The 18,986-nt window shown below is 47.2% G+C and overlaps 1 protein-coding gene across 1 annotated transcript; it reads right to left on the minus strand.

The window, feature by feature from the left end:
- Positions 1 to 2,983: 2,983 nt before the first annotated feature.
- UTP14A (UTP14A small subunit processome component) lies at positions 2,984 to 16,316 on the minus strand. The gene is made up of 14 exons (XM_015820576.1): positions 16,245 to 16,316; positions 14,802 to 14,875; positions 14,628 to 14,692; positions 13,388 to 13,530; positions 12,049 to 12,204; positions 10,911 to 11,030; positions 10,693 to 10,787; positions 9,429 to 9,552; positions 9,221 to 9,298; positions 8,153 to 8,504; positions 6,485 to 6,813; positions 5,414 to 5,604; positions 4,640 to 4,739; positions 2,984 to 3,381 (listed from the first exon to the last, which is right to left on the minus strand). The coding sequence occupies exons 1-14, from the start codon at positions 16,314 to 16,316 to the stop codon at positions 3,094 to 3,096; spliced, it is 2,187 nt and encodes a 728-aa protein (XP_015676062.1). The 3' UTR covers positions 2,984 to 3,093.
- Between the last annotated feature and the right edge of the window lie 2,670 nt (positions 16,317 to 18,986).

Raw genomic sequence — 18,986 nt, forward strand, 5'->3', positions numbered from 1 at the left:
CCAGGCTGGTACCTGTTGTCCATTTGTGGTCAAACGTACTGGTGGTCCAGTTAACCAGAAGTGAGCTCGCTGGCTAAGCCACAAGCTAGCCATCTACCTTTCAACCTAGTTTAAGATGTCAATCAGTCGCTTATCCAATGATGTTCGACAGGGACGTTCAGGCAGCGGTTCTTAGAGCTTCTAAGAATTCTTTCTCACCATCTAGTAATCCAGAGGCCCCCAATTTTTTGGGCACCAGGGACCAGTTCCGTGGAAAGGTTTTTCCACGGACTTGGAGGGTGCATGGTTTTGTGTGTTGACTGCATCCCACAGATGGGGCTTTGCTTGTTTGTGCGGACCAATTGCTGGCATGCTGCAGCCCAGTACCGGTCCACAGACCGGGGGTTGGAGACCCCTGTACTAATCTAATCCTGACCAGGAACAAGGGTTAATTCTAAGACCTTCTCCAGGCTCTATCCAATGCACAAGTCGAGCATTTGAACCCGTGTTTCTGCCTTGTGGATTCCTTATCCATGGATGTGCTTCCCTTAGGATTCGTAAGTGATGTGAAAAAATAACATTGGGAAGCAAGTGTCCAGGGTATTTGGAAAATACAAGCACTCCTCCATTTACGATCGCAGCGGAACCCAAAATTTCCCTTGCTAATGTGACACAAAAGTTACGTGAGTTTTGTTCCGTTGCGCAATCTTTCTTGTCAAGTCGTTAAGGGAATCGCTGCAGTTGTTAAATTAGTAACAAGAGTTCTTAATTTGGCTCCTCCTTTGATTTTGTTCGTTAGAAGGTCGCTAAAGGGGAATCACACGACCTCATAAACACGAGTCAGTTGTCAAGCGTCTGAATTTTGATCACGTGACCGTGGGTGTGTGTGCTGCAACGGTCATAAATCTGAAAAACGATCGTAAGTCTGAAAAACGGTTGTCAGTCACTTTTCTAGCGCCGTTGTAACTTTGGCACTAAAAGAATGGTTATTAAGTCCGGGATTCCATGTATTCGGAGCTTTCTCACAGGTGGAAAATAAATACAATAAAAGTCTGGCACAAATTTTACAACCTGATTTACTTGTGAAGGTTTTTGTCTAATCTTACCTTTAGCTAGCAATGTTTGCTGGGCATTATGAGTATTGTAAACCCCACCCCTCAGGATCCTTGGGATGGAGGGAGGCAGAATTAAGCCCCACACCTCTGTGGGGTTCACCTGTGACTCATTTAGGGTACCGGGTTAGAAACACCCGGTAGTATTTTCATTTGCTCGAAGGTGGTTTTATGGTTTACTTTGAATCCACTTTTAGCATCCTTGTCCACAGAGGTGGTCTTTTTGATGTGCTTAGCATTGGCTTAATATCTTTTGCCGACGTTCTTCAAAATGGGGAGAAAACAGGAAGAAATGGAAGAGATGCTTTCCTGCCCCCCATGGAGGCAGGACCACCTGTCTATTTAACCCTCCTTGAAGCTAATAGACTTTAACCAAAATATGTTATTTTGATGAAGCAATACGTATAAAATGATGCAACGCAGTCAAATTTATATGCAACTGTTCTGTTTGCAAAATTTATCCTCTTCCTGTCACCGAGAAGGGGGAAGCATCAAAAGAGATGAAAATATTGCCTGCAGATTCCTAAAAATGTTGTTCAGTCTTACCCACTCACCTTCCTAAGCATCTGAAAAATCAGCCTTACCTAAATCATCTTTTCAATCATAACGACTGGAAACTTACAATGTTGAATTGTGGATCAAGAAGACAACCAAGCAGGGGAATAGCGACAACTTTAGAAGACCACTCATTTAAGCAAGCAGCCTAATTTATTTTTGATGTTGTCTAGGAACTCAAGCTCTGGCAAAAAAAACACAAAAAACCCCCAATTTTTAAAGTTATGCCTGCAAATTTTGAAGGGCGTTCATTGTCCTTTTTTTCGCATCTTGTTAAGAAAATTAGGAGGAAAGAAAACACAATCGCAGATTCAGCCTTGGTACAAAAACACAGTCCTGCATTAGAAAGAATAATGAAAAATAGGACATTTCCCCAAAAATACACAGATCCGTTTATTAGTTGGCTGTTTCTGGTCATTTCTCTATTTGTTGGATACCTGCTATAAAAAAAACTGTGTTTCTGCAAGAAAACTTCCTGTGTTTTCCCCTTCTCTTCTTCCAACTAAACTGCATTTTTTTGCTTTTGGTGTGTTTGTGCATTACATTTTTCTCTTCTGTCCTTCTTAAGGACAATGGAATTATGAAAATAGTACAGATGTCTCAAACTGGCAGTTGAGTAAAAATTTGTCTTTTTTTTTTCCAGACAGAGTTGGGGGTCCAGAAGGTGCTAGCACCTTAACCCCCCCCCCCCCACAAAAGGAAGAATCAACCGAATTATTCCGAGAGAAGGGCTGAGGTTTTTAACTGGTTGAAAAGGGTGCCTCAACCTTCTATAAGAATCTAAGGCAGGGGTAGTCAACCTTGGCTCTTTTATGACTCGTGGACTTCAACTCCCAGAATTCCTGAGCCAGCTTAGCTGCCTCAGGAATTCTGGGAGTTGAAGTCCACGAGTCATAAAAGAGCCAAGGTTGACTACCCCTGATCTAAGGCATGTTTCAGACTTTATTAGGGTGCCTGCAAGAGGCTCGTGGTTATAGGACTGCTTGTTCCCCCGAGGTAGCTCACTCATCAAGAAGGGACGAGTTGAAAGAGTTTTAACTAGCTTCTTTAGCATTTTTTTTAAAAGGGGAAGTGTGGGTGAGGGCTATGGAATAAAACCAAATCATTTGAAAGAAAGCAGTTATATCTTCCATTTCAGCAGGCATAGCCTTGGTATATATCATGGGTAGGCAACCCTTGGCTCTTTTATGACTCGTGGACTTCAACTCCCAGAATTCCTCAGCCAGCATGGCTCAGCTTGGAAACCTCTCCCTTTCCCCTCAGCGTGGTTGGATCAGGAATTCTGGGAGTTGAAGTCCACGAGTCATAAAAGAGCCAAGGTTGCCTACCCCTGGTATATATGATCCTCATATAAATAGGATGAGCCTCAAAGAAGGGCAATGTCCAGTTCTGGACAGTGCCAACAAGATGCCAATGTGCCCATGGTTGAATAAGCACAAATTCACTCCTACCGGCCTTTCTTCTTTGGGATATGGTGGGGACGAGGCTGGCGGAAAGGGAGGGCTAACTCCAAATCTGGTTTCTGTCCAGCTGTGGCTGTTGACCTGTCCTTCTGGTGGATCAGGTTGGTATCTTCTGCAGTGATGGGATGAATGATCTGGCCGGGCTGAGTGATGACCCGGGGAGCTGTCAGCTGTTGAAAAGCCCGTTGCGTGTTCCAAGTGGAGCCCACCGGCACTTGGATACTGCGTTCAAATTGTTGACTGTTCTCAAAGGGGAAGGGGAGCTGGTTCACCTGTGGGAGGAAAGGGATCCATCATGGTAGGTGAGAAAGACCCTGGGAGGTGGGAGCACAGATGCTGTCCAGGGAGAGGCTAGACAGCATGGTCCCCACCTGGATAGCGGGTGGGGCAAGAGGCTGCAAAAGAGACGGTGTCATTTCAGACTTGCAAGATTATCTTAATGTAGCTTTGCAATAAAAAATAGAATTAATTTATCTGGTTATGTTTCCTAGCTGGTCTATCTGGGAATCAGTGTCAGCCCCGAAAGGAAAGATTGAAAAGCAGAGCATCATATTGTCTGAATCTGCGCTAGCAATCTGCACTAGACTTGTATACTAGCCCCGTCAGGATTGAACTCCAGACTGTGGGCAGAGTTAGCCTGCAATACTACACTTTAACCACTAAGCCACCAGGGCTCATTCAAGCCAGCGCAACATCAGAAAAGGCAGAAGAGGCATATCTGCCTTCTGAGTTAGTGATTATTGTTAAACTTAGTGTCTTCATTTATTTTCCCAAGTTCATCACAATTTGTAAAACATGGATACTCAGCAACATACGTCACGAATCTAAGTTTTTAGATATAAAATTATGGACTGATTTATACAGGCTACTAAGATTTAGAAATTGTTTCAGGTAGTTGCACATCCAAAATCTTAAAAAATAAAATAAAAAAAATGACCAGAGTCTTGCAATATTTCAAAACACTCACTCATGCAATCTTCAGTATGATTTTAGTATGATTTCTGGAAATTATATAAGATTCTCAGAAATAACAAAAAGCTTTTAAATGTATAATATTGCATTCCTATGGATTTTATGTTAGCATATCATAGGTGCCGTTCCTGTTCCTTGTATACCACTGGCTGGCTATGCACAACTCACTTAAACCAGGTTAAAAATGGAGTAATGGCACTCTTATTCTAAATGTGGTTATATTTTGGGTAGCTTTTCATGTTGGTTCAACTCGGGCCATTCCATTCTTTCACAATTCATCGTATTGGCTGAACGTAGAAAACGGGTTAGCTCAAAGACCAAATTAAGTGCTTTGTGTAAAACCAGCAAATGTGTGGTTTGGTTTGATTTGATTTGGAGCTAGCACGGTTTGCGAATCTGTCTGCTTAGCTCTGCGTTGTTGACCTGCCAATTCCGGCTTGTTTTTAAATGGGAGCCTCTGTCGAGAGAGGGATGGCTGCATCAATCAAATCAATAAATCCAATTCAATGCACAAAATTTACCGGGAAGAACCATCCTGAAAAGGAACGTTGATCTCACCTGATGAGCTGCGGCTAAAATATTCCGCTGTTCATTCAGCAGAACGTGGGGCAGGTGCCGGTCTTTCCTTGGAGGTCCAGGTGCTGGCTTGATAAGGAACCTAATAAAATAACAAGAGTTGGAAGGGATTTCGGAGGTCTTCTAGTCTGCTAACCCTCTACTCAAGCAGGAGATCCTATACCAGTGGTGGCGAACCTATGGCACGGGTGCCAGAGGCGGCACTCGGAGCCCTCTCTGTGGGCACGCACGCCATCGCCCCAGTCCTAGGCCTTCACCTGGGTTTTATAAAACCTTTTCACTTTAGGCCTCCGCTGCCGTGTATATATATATAAAAAAAGGTTCAATCAATCAGTCAATTTCAACTTCTCGTGGGGGAAAAAAATCTTGCAAAGTTGGAATTGATTGATTGAATTTTTTAGTCCCACCCAGTCTGCCGTTACCACCGCAGCCACGCCCGCCCAATGGGCCACACCCACCCAATGAGCCACACCCACCCAATGGGCCACGCCCACCCAATGGGCCACACCCAGCCGGCACTCAACGATGCATAAGTGGGTTTTGGGTTGCAGTTTCGGCACTCAGCCTCTAAAAGGTTCGCCATCACTGTCCTAAACCAAATGGCTGTCTAGTCTCTTAAAAACCTCCTTTGGTGGAGCACCCACAGCTTCTGGAGGCAAGCCGTTCCACTGGTTAATTGTTAAGAGAAGCAAGAGATTGAGCAGAGAGAACAGGGCAGGGGCCTTGACAGCCGTCCAACCTCATCTCCCAAAGTACCTTTTCTTTTTCTTTTTGCTTGGATGCAGCCCCACGCCTCCCCATTCGCCCCATCCGGGAAGCACCAGGTCAATGGCTTTGGGTTTGCTGCCTTCTTCAGCTGCTCGCTTCTCTTTCAGGAAGTCATCGAGGACGTTGTCGCTGGCAAAAGCCTCTTGGATCATCTGCCGCTGGCTCACGGCGGACTCCAGCTGCCCAAGGAAATAAAAACAGGCTCTGGTGAGGAAGGACCTGATGGGTTTTCAGTCAACAGGCAAGGTGGCAGATGAAGAGGACAACCGTGGCGCTCCGAGCTATTTTAAATGTGAATTCTTAAAAAAAAGGTCAAGGACTGCGTTACGGGAAGCTCAGAACTCGCTTAAAAGATCTTGCTGGACCCTAAAAGGAGATAAAACTGTATGGAATGCAGAAACCTAACAGTGGCTTTGGAGCTTGTCTCTCCCGATGCCTCTGCCCCACATGAGCTAAAAAATAAATGTTAAAAAGCATGCGCTCATTCATCCTGGGGGGCAATTGTTTACCTGGTTTTATTCTGAGGACCAGCCCAGATTCTTACACTTGTTGAGACACTAGAAAGAGTACAGAGAAGAGGACTGGAGGCTAAAACATATGAAGAATGGTTGCTGGAATTGGGTATGTCTAGTTTAACGAAGAGAAGGACGAGGGGGGACATGATAACAATGTTCCAATATCTCAGGGGCTGCCCCAAAGAAGAGGGAGTCAAGCTATTCTCCAAGGCGCCTGAAGGCAGGACAAGAAGCAACGGATGGAAACTAACCAAGGAGAGAAGCAACCTAGAACTAAGGAGAAACTTCCTGACAGTTAGAACAAATAACCAGTGGAACAACCTGCCTCCAGAAGCGGTGAATGCGCCAGCACAGACGAGGTTACCTAGTTTGGGTAATGAAACGTTTACAAGAAAGCCACCAAGCTCAGAGAGCACCAAGGACCCCTCATTTCAACCTTGAGCTACAAATATTCTTCTTGATTGGAAAATAATCTACCCAAAGGGTGCTGCTTCTTCCTGCCCTCTACCCGAATACCTTGCCCTCCTTCCCCGATGGCGCTCACCTCATCCTGCACAGCAGCGGGCACAAGCGGGCATTGTGTGACACGTGGTGTTCCCTCAAGGACCGCCTTGAGATCTATCAGGCTCTGCTGCTTGGCCGACTTCTTGGACTTGCTGATCTGGGGATGTAGCAGGGACTCGGCTCCCACTGACTGGGAGGACTGGGTCTCTTTGGGTTGCAGCATCTCGCCTTCTTGTGGAGCGTCTTCCGGCTCCAGGCCCTCCAGGTCCTCCAGGGTGCGGACCCGTTTCAGCTTCTCACTCAGGAAAGGCTGCTCCCCTGAGGGGGGGCTCGGCGGAGCATCTGGTGGGACCTCCTCTTTGCCAGGTTCTGCGCCAGAATCAAGATAGCGTGCGTGATAGGAGAAGAGCCAGGGTGGACTAAAGCAAAGCTCCATTTCAGATAGGTTCAACACATGCTAGGATAAAATGAGAATTGCCCGTGTTTGCATGATAGACACCCCCCTCATCAGCCAAAATCATCGTGATTGTCAGGTATGGTTCCTAGTGGCATGTAGGAATGACCTTGGGAGACAGAAGGGAAGACTACACGATAGTCAGATAAGAGGCAGCTGAGCCCACAGAAGGAATGGGGGCGTGGTAAGCATCTCAGAAGGGACCCCACCCCTTTAGTTTCTCAGGCTGCAAAGGTGAGGGGAGAAGTATACTTCCAGACCTGCAAGATTCCGTTAAGGCAGTGGTTCTCAACCTTTTTAATGCCGCGACCCCAACCTGTTGTAAGCCGAGGACTAAACCGGTCGTAAGTCGAGGACTAAACCGGTCGTAAGTCGAGGACTACCCAACCGGTCGTAAGTCGAGGACTTTCCCTGCCCGGGAGCGCCGTGCATGCGTGGTTCCTCCCCCTGCGCCGGCCGAGGCGTAGCTGGCAAGCGGCAGAGACAGAGCAGGCCGACCACCAGCTGGCCCAGCCCAAGGGAGGTAAGGCACCCGCCGGAAAAGTGGAAAAAATGGCGGACAAAAAAAATGGCGGACAGCCTTGCTTGGCGATCCCCGTGAAATGGTCGATCGACCCCAAATGGGGTCCCGACCCACAGGTTGAGAACCACTGCGTTAAGGTAACCTTACGCAATAGAGCAGACATACTTCATCTGGGTGTGCTTCTTGTCTGGGCTACCTCACAAGGCTGACACAAATACACATTACCTGGATGTGCAAACACTCAAACACCCAGACTAGCCAACTACATTTGAGCCTATGGTGCCCTGCAAAGTCAGTCAAAATAGCCATAGCAATAGCACTTAGATTTATATACAGCTTCCTAGTGCTTTGCAGCCCTAAGCGGTTTACAGAGCCAGCATATATCTGATTAATGGTTCTATGTAGCAACCCAATTGGCTCACGTTGTGCAGGTAAACTGGGATGGGGGGAGGTTATACAATATGCAAACCAAGCCAAAGAGTGCACAAGTATCAGTGAAGGGGAATCTGCAGGTTCCTAGTTGTCATCCTCACCCATGATAACAACTTTAGTTCACCAATATCTGCAGGCCAATAGATTCTCCAGCCCAGTTACAAGTTGATGGTGCCTGGCTGGCTGAGGAATTCTGGGAGTTGAGGTCAAGTTTTAAAGTTGCCAACTTTGGAGACTCCTGAAATAAAGGAACCCCCCCAGTTATGATTAAAGCTTCTCTGGATACTTTGGCAGCTCACCTTGAAGCCCAGCACTGCCTAGCTGACATTTTAGGCTCTGCCATGGTCCATCAGAACCTTGAGACAGATCCTTCTCGCTGGCCATGAGTGGTTCTTCTCCTTCTCCCTCACTCTCTCCGCTGTCTTCTACTGGAAGATTTGGCTTTTCCTTGGATTCTGCAGGACCTTTTCCTAACATCCAGGGGTTGCTGAAATCCATTCCGATATGCCTCTCATTGACAACCTCTGGAACAAGCTCCTTCTGTGCTTCAGGGCTGTCACCTATGTCTTCCTCTTCGCTTTCTGAGGCAGGACAGACCTTCTTGGTTAGTTCTTTGTTCTGAGCCAGCTGTTCTTGCATTGCTTGCCTAGCCTGGGAAACCAAGGTATAAATCACCATGTAGCAGCCAAAAATATAAGTCGATGAACGCAAGACAGGTCTCACTTTGACTTATTTTTATCTAAATCTTTAGAGATCACCAATCAAAGCCAGGAACAAAAAGCAGAACACAAGTTCTGCAGGAGGCCAATAAGGTATCCTAGCTGACATGCTGGGCCAACTTGTAATTTATAAAGCACGTTTTCAGTCCCGGTATCTACTAGGGATGAGATGTTAAAACAATAAAACTTAGAGAGAAGCTACTTTTGGCATCTGGTATTTCTAAAACTTTCAAAGTCAGAAATTCCTGCAAAAAGTAGACATTAATGAATGAACCAGTATGCATAATTACTCTTTCTTAAGACAATTTCTCCTTTAGAATGGGTTTTCACCTCTTTTTTGAGATGAATGTAGAAATACCGGGACTAACTCCATTTCATAGCAATAGCATTTAGACTTATATACCGCTTCACAGTGCTTTATAGCCCTCTTTAAGTGGTTTACAGAGTCAGCATCTTGCTCCCCCAACAATCTCGGTCCTCATTTTTCCAGCCTCGGAAGGATAGAAGGCTGAGTCAACCTTGAGCCAGTGAGAATCAAACTACTGACAGTTGGCAGAGTTAGCTTGCAATACTGCAGTCAAACTACTGCGCCACCACAGCTTAACAACTTAAGATGTTAAGGAGGACCCTTCTCCAATGCTCTCTCACCTGGAGGTCATACTTGGCCATAATGACAGTTGACTTGGCCCACCTGCCCTTATTCTGGTGTTTGAGGCTCATCCTCTCCTGTAGGAAGAAAGACAGAACTGTCAATACAACGGAGCGCTGGTGTCCCCCAAAGCAAGAATGCCGGTATGTTTATCTCAAAGCATAGAGGCCTCCATTTTGGCTTCATTTGGAAGAAGACCAGCCTCACCTCAATCCGTGCTTTCTCAATCGTCTCCAGCTGCTCCAGGGCAGCCTCGGGATTGCACTTCCGCAGCGTCTCAAACTCCTGCAGCACCTTCCGACTCTTCCCCTTCCTAAGCATTTTGTGAAACCTTGGGGCGAGAAGGAGAGAAAGGCCATGGATGTAATCACCCAGCTTCTGAAAAAAAAGAGTTGCAGCCACTTCTGGATTCAAGGAAGGCAAGGCAAGCCAAGAGAACAAAGCACTGGAGAAGAGCCAGGAACCGCTCATCCTCCAGATGTTTTCATAGTACATCTCCCATCATACAGGTAAGTCTTCAACTTACAACAGTAACGGAGCCTACAAAACCATCGTGTGGCTGTGGGATGCTGAAACAATCATAAATGCAGGCCGGATGTCCAAGCACCAGAAATGTGATCACGGGCCCTGGCCACTGGAACCAGGCCTTAAGTTCCTTTGGGAGGAAATGCACCATAACTGAATAGTTGCTAAATGGTTGGTCCTAGGTCAAGGATCTCTTCCACTGCTGAGGAATCTCTGGATTTCTACCCTATTTAGGCCCTAGATCAGGGGTAGGCAACCTTGGCTCTTTTATGACTCGTGGACTTCAACTCCCAGAATTCCTGAGCCAGCCACGCTGAGGGGAAAGGGAGAGATTTCCAAGCTGAGCCATGCTGGCTCAGGAATTCTGGGAGTTGAAGTCCACGAGTCCTAAAAGAGCCAAGGTTGCCTCCCCCCGCCCTAGATCTTTGCACTCAACTCGTGCTCAGTTAAATGAGTGAGTCACGTGTTCCAATCCTTCCCAAACCTTTGGGAAAAGGGGAGGGAGAACACAATTGCCCACGATTTACCCCATTCGAGGGATGCAGTGGTTCAGGGATTAAAGATACTGAGCTTGTCAGCTGGCAAGCTGACAGCCCAGGTTTGAGTCCCTGAGCGCTACGCGATGGGGCGAGCTCCCGTTCCTTGCCTCAGCTACTTCCCACTTAGCAGCTTGAAAGCCTGCCAATGCGAGTAGACAAATAGGTATCACTTTGGTGACAAGATAAGAGTGTTCCATCTGCTCGGCGTGTAGTCATGCTGGCCACGTGGAAGTATCTTCCGGACAACGCTGGCTCCTTCGGCTAAGAAATGGAGATGAGCACCGCCCCTCCAGGGTCAGAAATAACTGGGCAGGGGAAACCTTCATCTTTACCCACCCCATTCAAGGGACGCACCTATTTCTTACATTATAACACATTCCCACCCATGGCATTCCAACACTGCTTACTTTTTACTCTTAATTTTCCGTTCCCGTCGGGCTTTTGCTTCATAATAAGACTGTATGGCCCGGGCTCTCTGGAGCTCCATTCTACGCAGCTTAGCCTGGAATACATGGAAGAAGCAAAGAACAGCTGGCTGGAGGTTTTGTTAGGTCACAGTAGAACCAAGCATGACAGGGCAGGCAAGGTAAAGAATGGAATGGGCTCGGCGAGGTCAAGATTTTACCTCTTCCAGGCTCATGGCCTTCAAGGAGACTTTTTCCTGTGGGGTCAAAAGTGGATCCTTCACTGGCTGCTGAGCTTTGTGGAGAAGGCTGAAGATCTCTTGCTCCAAGGGGGTCCGTGCCTGCAAAGTGGGCGTGTAGGACATAAACCACGTTAAGTTCAGGGCTAGGTTTGAGGGAGGTTGATGAAACCAGCAAGGTGGCTGCTACTGTTGAAGGCAGAATGGTGGGGACCATCTTGGTGGTTTAAAATTAGCTTAAAGTAGGATCAGGATGCACTGGGAGATGACTTGAGTGATGAAGACGTACATCTGTTCCCTTAAATCACGGGTGTCAAACTCGCCACGTCATGTCACGTGACGTGTCGCAACTCTTTTTGCATTAATGGCATTGGGGTGGGTGCGGCTTTGGTATGATGAAACTGGCCCGCGGGCCGGCAGTTTGACACCCCCGCCTTAAATTGAAATTAATAAAGTTGGGAGATAATCAAAATATTACAAATATAGGCCTTGACTTGTGACTGTTCAAAGTTGGACATGTACCTTGGGGCTACTTATGAACCGGATTTGAAGTGTCAATGGTTTCTCTCTCTCTCTCTCTCTCTCTCTCTCTCTGATACACACACACATACAAACACACACACACACTCATGCAACCGAACTTCGGGCACTTTGGCAACATGGCCACATCTATGGATTAGTAGGATGGGAAAATCCAGCCAAGTGATAAAACATTCTGTGATTAAAAACCAGGCGATTGGGAATTCTAGTCTTGGCTTAGACATGGAAGCCACATGGGTGACTGTGAGCCGGTCATTCTCTCTCTGGAAGAAGGCAAGAACAAGCCATTTCCAAAACGTTGCCCCCCAAATGCAGGGACTTTTCCAGGTACTTGCCTGGAGTCCACTTGACTTGAAGAAAGAAAAAGAAAGAATGAAGAAGAAAGAAGAAGAAGAAGCACAATCACAACTCAGCATCCTGTGTGAATAGAGCCACCAGCCTCTCTAATTGGCTGGATCATGGGCTAGGAAAAGCATGGTAAATGGTCCATACAGCACAGCCTATATATTTCAGAGAGTAGCACACTGCTGCAGCTAGACCAGGCCAACTTTAACTACCATAGAGTCCAGATAACACTGACCTGCCAACCTGACATCACTTCCTCGATGGGCATAATGTTCACACTCTCCTGCTGCAGCGGGAAGACCAGTTGCTCGGCCCGTCGATTCTGCTTCACGACGGGTTCCCATTTGTTCAGCGCTTCGGCTGTCTGAGCGAAAGCTGCTTCCCTCACCACCTGCAGAGAAACCGGATCACCGTGAGCCCCAATTTTCAAAACATCCCGTTGCAGGGGTAGGCAACCTTGGCTCTTTTATGACTCGTGGACTTCAACTCCCAGAATTCCACGAGTCATAAAAGAACCAAGGTTGCCTGCCCCTGCGTTAAGGAGACAGTTATCAATTACAGAAACTCATTTCCGATAGCACTTTACAGACCAAAGGCCCTTGATTGCCTTTTTTAAAAAACATCTGCATTTTAATTATTTTATTCTTGTTTTTGTTTGCATTGTATTGTTTACACTAGTTTTTATTCGTAGTTTTTAATGTTTTTTTAATCCACCTGTACACTGCCCCAGGATTGCTCTGTCAGGGAGATGGGCGGTCTTCAAATACGAGATAAATAAATGATGCAATGGGAAGGACAGTCACAATTCAGTGCAGATGCTAGTCTAGAAAAGCCTTTGAGAGAGCAGCAACAGAGGATCTAATCTGTTTAAACGTGGTGGCAATTTCTACCGTACAGAAAAAAATATCTCTTTAGAAGTTCCCTGTACGAATACATGGCTGAAACTCTCAAGCAGAATGCAAATGCAAATTCCTACCAAGGATACATACTCCAACTAATAATACTCTCCAGTCATTGTGTCTTTGACAACCTCGCCTTCCATTTTATATCTCAATAGGTATTTGTATAAATTGCTAATTAATTTTATTTCTGTTCCATGTATAATTTTATCCAATTCTTGCAGCTCTTTTTGTATTTCATATAATTTTTTGTCCTCTGTATATTTAGATTGAATTTAGATTGAATTTGTGTAAATGTCCACCAGTCAATCTCTCTGCCTATATCTTGTTCCAATTCTTGTTTTGTTTTCAGATTTCCCTGTTCATTTACTAATTCCTTGTATCTAATTATCTTATTTATATCCAGTAGGTTTGGGTGTTTCAGAGCTTCTGTTGGGGATACCCACATTGGAATTCTTATATAATGTTTTTGTTTTATTTTTCCCCAAGTCTGTAGCAATGCATTCCTAACTATGTGTCTTTGAAAGTATCTGTGTATTTTATATTTTATAAAAATATCTCTTTAGAAGTTCCCTGTACGAATATATGGCTGAAACTCTCAAGCAAAATGCAAATCCCTACCAAGGAGACATACTCCAACTAATAATATTCTCCAATCCTTCCTTCTGAACTTACCCGCTCAGTCTCCTCCTTGCTAAGTGGAATTTCAGTTGGTTTTTTCTGCTGGGCTTTTTTCAGCTGTTTCTGAATGGGGCGCAGAGCCGACACAGCAGAAACCGGTTGCAGCAGATCCGAGAGCTGGACTTTCTCACTGGCACCTGCAGAAGAAAATGACATTTCTGAGTCTGGAATAGAGGGAATATTGAAGTTCACGTTTTTCTTCTACGCACAATTGGCCCAGGTAGTTTGCATTGGAAGCACAGCAAATAGTTTTAACTGAGCACAGAGGAGTTACCTTAACTGCTTATGGCCACAGTTGAGCTCAAAATTTCTCTTGCTAAGCAAAACAATTGTTAAGTGAGTTTTGCCCCACTTTAGGACTTTTCTTGCCCCAATTGTTAAGTGAGTCACTGCAGTTGTTCAGTTGGTTGTTAAGTGAATCTGCCTTCCCCACTGACTTTGCTTGTCAGAAGATCACATAAGGTGATCGGATGACCCTGGGGCAGGGGTAGGCAACCTTGGCTCTTTTATGACTCATGGACTTCAACTCCCAGAATTCCTGAGTCAGCATAGTTGAAGTCCACGAGTCATAAAAGAGCCAAAGTTGCCTACCCCTACCCTGGAGCATTGCAACCGTCATATAGGCATGCCAGTTGCCAAATGCCAGAATTTTAATCACGTGACCGTGGGGATGCTGCAACCATCCTAAACGTGAAAAATGGCCATGCCGCTTTTTCCAGTGTTGTTGTAACTTTAAATGGTCACTAAATGAATTAAGTCAAGCACTACCTACTGTACTATAGATAAAGATGCTGCAGGGCATTTTACAGAAGCAAGACAGGAAGAGTAGTGATCCCTTTGAATTTTGGTGTCGGAGAATACAGTGGGTAGCCCAAGAACAAACCAAAGGATCACCAAAGAGGTCAATCCAGAGTTCTCCCTCAAGGCACAAATGACCAGGCTCAAATTATCCTACTTGGGACACATCATAGGAAGACTCAGCTCTCTGGAAAAGCTTTTAATGCTGGGAAAGGTGGAAGGAAAGAGGATGACTGGCAGCAAGGTGGAGGGACTCGGTTACAGTGGCAATGGGGACGCTGCTGGGAGATTTAAAAAAACACCACCCAGTTAGGAATAGACTGTTGCAGAGAAAATCTTACCACGTGGTCCCTAGGAGTCAAAAACGACTTGATGGCACATAATCAAAAGGTCTTGTATGGACTTAACAGCGAGAAGCCACCCCCCAAAATCTCACCTCCGCCGCCCACATCAAATTCTGAAATCTGCGCACTGGCCTCAGTACGTTCAGCCTTTCGCCGTCTGCAGGAATGACAGTATCCAATTTGTTAGTGCAAAAGGATTACAGGATAACCTTTGAGGGTGGGTTGTTCTCATTCTCACCCCCCCCACCAAGGACTTTCTCTCTTACCGCTTCCCACCAACCAAGGCGGTGAGGGCATCTACCAGTTGCTGGTGCTTCTTGGCTGCTACTTCCTGGTCCACCTGGGGAACAAAGACTCCCAATGAGCAAGAACTCATAAATCCAGATGAAGGTAACAAGCTGTGGAAAATTATCCCTGCATCAACAGGCTTTTGTTGTGCGTTGTTGTTCAGTCGCTAAGTTGTGTCCCATGGACCATAGCACACCAGCATTCCCCCCCCACCTTCTTCTGGAGTTAACATTAACAGGCTACCTCAAGGGGAAAAAAAACACCTGCTAGGAAAGCAAACGGATTCATAAATTGTTCCAAATCCAGCGTTTACTGTCGATCCAAAACAAGAATGGAAAAGAGGAAAGAGAAGGAGAAGTCAAATTATGCCAGAATAGAATAACTTTATTGTCACTTCAAATGTACACTAATTGGCATACGTTAAAACAAAATTTCTTTGCATACAGCTCTCAAAGGGTCACCACCTCCAATATACACTACATTCCATGCAGCATTAACCTTGTGAACTCTCAAGCTTCCTCCTTCTGTTATATATTCAAGATGGACAGTATTTAATATTTATTTGCTACGTATATGTAGGGGTGTGGGTCTATACATATGTTGTTCATAGTATGTTTAGGTGTGTGTCACGGCCTGGCGTAGTTTGATTATGTTTTAGTGGGGGTTTTGTATGGGGTATTTTTAGAGCAGGCCTGTTATTTAATTTGATTTTAGAACAGAAATTTGTGTATATTTATCGTGGTTTTTATTATCGCCTGTTCACCGCCCTGAGTCCCGTAAGGGAGATAGGGCGGTATATAAATTCAATTAATAATAATAATAATAATAATAATAATAATAATAATAATAATAATAATAATAATAATAATAATAATGTGTTTCACTTTGAGAGCGGGCAACTAAATTTCATTTTTGATGTGTGCCAAGTTGTGCCCACAGTAAAAAAATGACAATAAAGGTTATCTTATCTATAAATATGACAAAAAATTTTTGCATATACCCACATATATTCTATGACACAGAGAAACAACACAGAAGAGGGTCTCGGAGTATTTAAAACCGTTATAGGGAAGCGCCATTCTAACTTTTATGTAATAGGACATTCCCCCCCCCCTCTCCAAACACGCTACAGTTGCAGAGCCTTTCCCAATTAAACTCAAAGCGCATTAATTGCATCCAAGGTGCTTAGAGTTGCAAAACTTCCCAATTAAACTCAATTAAATGCACGAAAAGGGAAGCCATCTGCCGCCGGTCGTGGGAATGCATCCTTGCTGCTCCCGTGCAGAGGAGGATTACGTGAAATCAAAGTTCCAGAGTTAGGAAGAGGGTCGGGAACGATGGCTGAAGCCGGAAGGGACCAAGGGATCTATCTGTCAACGCTGCAAATACTGTATATTCTTGCTTTTCTTGGAGAAGCTCACCTCTTCCACCTCGTCCTCCTCACTCGGGATCAGCTCCCGCTCGGAGGGATCTTCCTCTCCGACAGCCGCCATGGAGCCGAAGCCACCGAAAGTCTCTCTCGCTCGCTCCACTTCCAGCCAAACACGGGAACCGCCGCCTTTCTTCCTCCTCCTCCTCCGAACAGGCTACCGAACACGTGCGAGAGCCCTCTCAGCCGTAAAGCGCGCCCGCAGTTCCGCCTTTGAAGCCAGACTTTTGCAGCAGTTCCGCCCTTTTCCCCTTCTTCATTCCTGGGCTGGAATTATACGGTTCAGGGGCTGTTCTCGTCCGTGTGCGGGGATGCCACCTATGCTAATTATTTAAAATTTATGCAAATCGGCCATTACCCAAACCTCACGCGTTTGGAAAGGGCGCTGATAACGCCGGGTGGGAGCCAAGACCTCCTCGTCCCCCACCCGCTTCCTCCGGCATTATGCAGAGGCAGGGCGAGGCGCCTGGCCATTTAACCAGGTGGGCGGGGCTACGGCTGACCGCGCCTCCTTTCGAATCTAGGCCACCGCGTGGGCGCGGCTTACCAGCTCCAATGAACTGTAGGAATTCGACGTCGGCCCGCCCATCCGTTTCGATTAATTGGCGCAAGAAAAAAAATGGACAGGTCTTGCCCGCCGGCCCCGCCCACTAGACGGGTCGCCCCGCCGCTCTTCCCAAAGGACGGGCCACCTGACCAATAAAAAGCCTGCCTTCGGGCCGAGAGGGCGGGTCCGCGCTCTCCACAGAACATCAGGCGCTGCCTAAGGGGACGAAGTCCACCTTTTTTATCTCGCTCCCGCTTTGCAGAACGAGCGGCCTTCTGGCTCTCCGGGAAGGTCGCCTGAGTCAGGCGGCGCCCGTTTCTTCCCTCGCCCAGAACAGAAGGCGACCGAGCGGGACCGAAGCCAGCCGAAGAAAAACAGCCTCGCCCTCTTTCTTGCCCCCGCCCGGTGCGTTCCTTGAGCGTGAGCGAGGGGCGGCTCGGCCAATCGCAGCCCCCCGTCTGAGCCAGGAGGCGGTGCGGAGGCGCGGCTGGGCCAATCAGCAGTGCGGCTCTCTCTCCCCCTCAGAGCCGCGCCGCGACAGAGCAGGAAGGCCCCGGCCAGCCCCGGCCCCGGCCTCGGTCTCGGCCCCGGCAGCGCCGAGCGGCAGGTGAGAGCCGCGCCGGTCGGCGTGGGAAGCCAAGGAGGGGCGGCGCTCCCGTCTCTGCCCTTGCGAGGGGGTGGCTGGCTGGGGGGGTGGTGGTCGTGCGGACCCCTCCAGCGGCCCCTCTCAGACCTCCGGCCGCGCTGTGGCGCCCGCCTGGGGGTGTGGCTGCCCGGCCGCACGTGGGGGTGCGGCGCCCGAGAGGCCTCCCTTCCCTTGCGAGAGGACAGACCCCCCCCTCTCGCGGGAACCCGGGGCGCGCCTTCCGCGCTGCACGTGAGAACGCCCGGACGCGTGTCGAGCGGGGCTGGTCACCGGCGGCGGGGCTTTTGAGGTTGGTCCGGTTGGCGGAGCGCAGAACATCGCGGTCTGGGGGGTGGGCTGTTATTGCGGGGCTGTGTCGGGCTTTGGGGGGGGGGCAGCCGCCTGCCTGCCTGGCTTTGTCTGCCGGGGGGGGTGTTCAATGCTCGCTTCTTGGGAAGGTGGGGAGAGGCCGGGACCCGCGTGGCTGGGCAGGCTGGGGTGGGGATCCTGCAGAAAAAGAGGCAACCCGGAGGGGGGGACCTTTATCCTCCGGGAAGAAAGAAGCGGACGTGCCGATAAAGGAAGGGGAGAGGCTGAATTTGACCCGTGTTTTTGTCTCGTCTGGGCTTGCGGGGAGGATGCCCGCGTGGATGGACGCGCGTTGAACCCAGACCCTTCATTCCCTCCCCAAAGCATGCAAGCAAGCAAACAAAAGAACCACCTCGCTGTTGAAAAATACAGAATTCAGACTCGGTCCTCCCGGCTTTTGATTTTCACCTTACCCAAAGGGGTGTAATTTTTCCTCTCCCCGTGTTTTTCTGTCGCTCCTTTTCTTGAAGGGTGGCTGAGACGAGCCTTAAAAAAAGGTGGGATCTCCTGCTTGTTTTGGAGCCCAGCCCCTTTATTTTGAGCCTGGACTCCCGATTTGAGTGGGTCTTATTCTTATTATTCTTATTTATTAAATTTATATAAGAATATAAAATATAAAGAGTGGGTCTGTGAGTGGGCTTCCTGGTCCAGCACATCCTCATCTCTTATGTGTATGTTTATGTTTATTTAGATTTGTATACCGCCCTATCTCCCTTACGGGACTCAGGGCGGTGAACAGGCGATAATAATAAATCCCAATAAATATCTGTTCTAAAATCAAATTAAATAAATAAATCTCTTGCTTTACTCCTTCAGGATCCTGGTTGGGGAGAGAGTCAGGAGGCTGTGGGCGGTTGAGACTTTGCAAAACTCAAGCTGGGGAAAAAAAGATATTGTTGTTTTTTTTAAAAAAATGATTTATTCTCATTGTCGGTCTGTGGGGCTAACAGGCGATAATAAAAATCCCAATAAATATCTATTCTAAAATCAAATCAAATAAATAAATCTCTTGCTTTACTCGTTCAGGATCCTGGTTGGGGAGAGAGTCAGGAGGCTGTGGGCGGTTGAGACTTTGCAAAACTCAAGCTGGGGAAAAAAAGATATTGTTTTTTTTTTTAAATGATTTATTCTCATTGTCGGTCTGTGCGGCTTAAAGCAGTGGGAGAAAAGGTGGGGCAGGAAGAGACGGAGGC

Source organism: Protobothrops mucrosquamatus, unplaced genomic scaffold (assembly GCF_001527695.2).
Source record: "Protobothrops mucrosquamatus isolate PMUCROS unplaced genomic scaffold, P.Mucros_1.0 scaffold1146, whole genome shotgun sequence".
Taxonomy (NCBI): Eukaryota; Metazoa; Chordata; class Lepidosauria; order Squamata; family Viperidae; genus Protobothrops; species Protobothrops mucrosquamatus.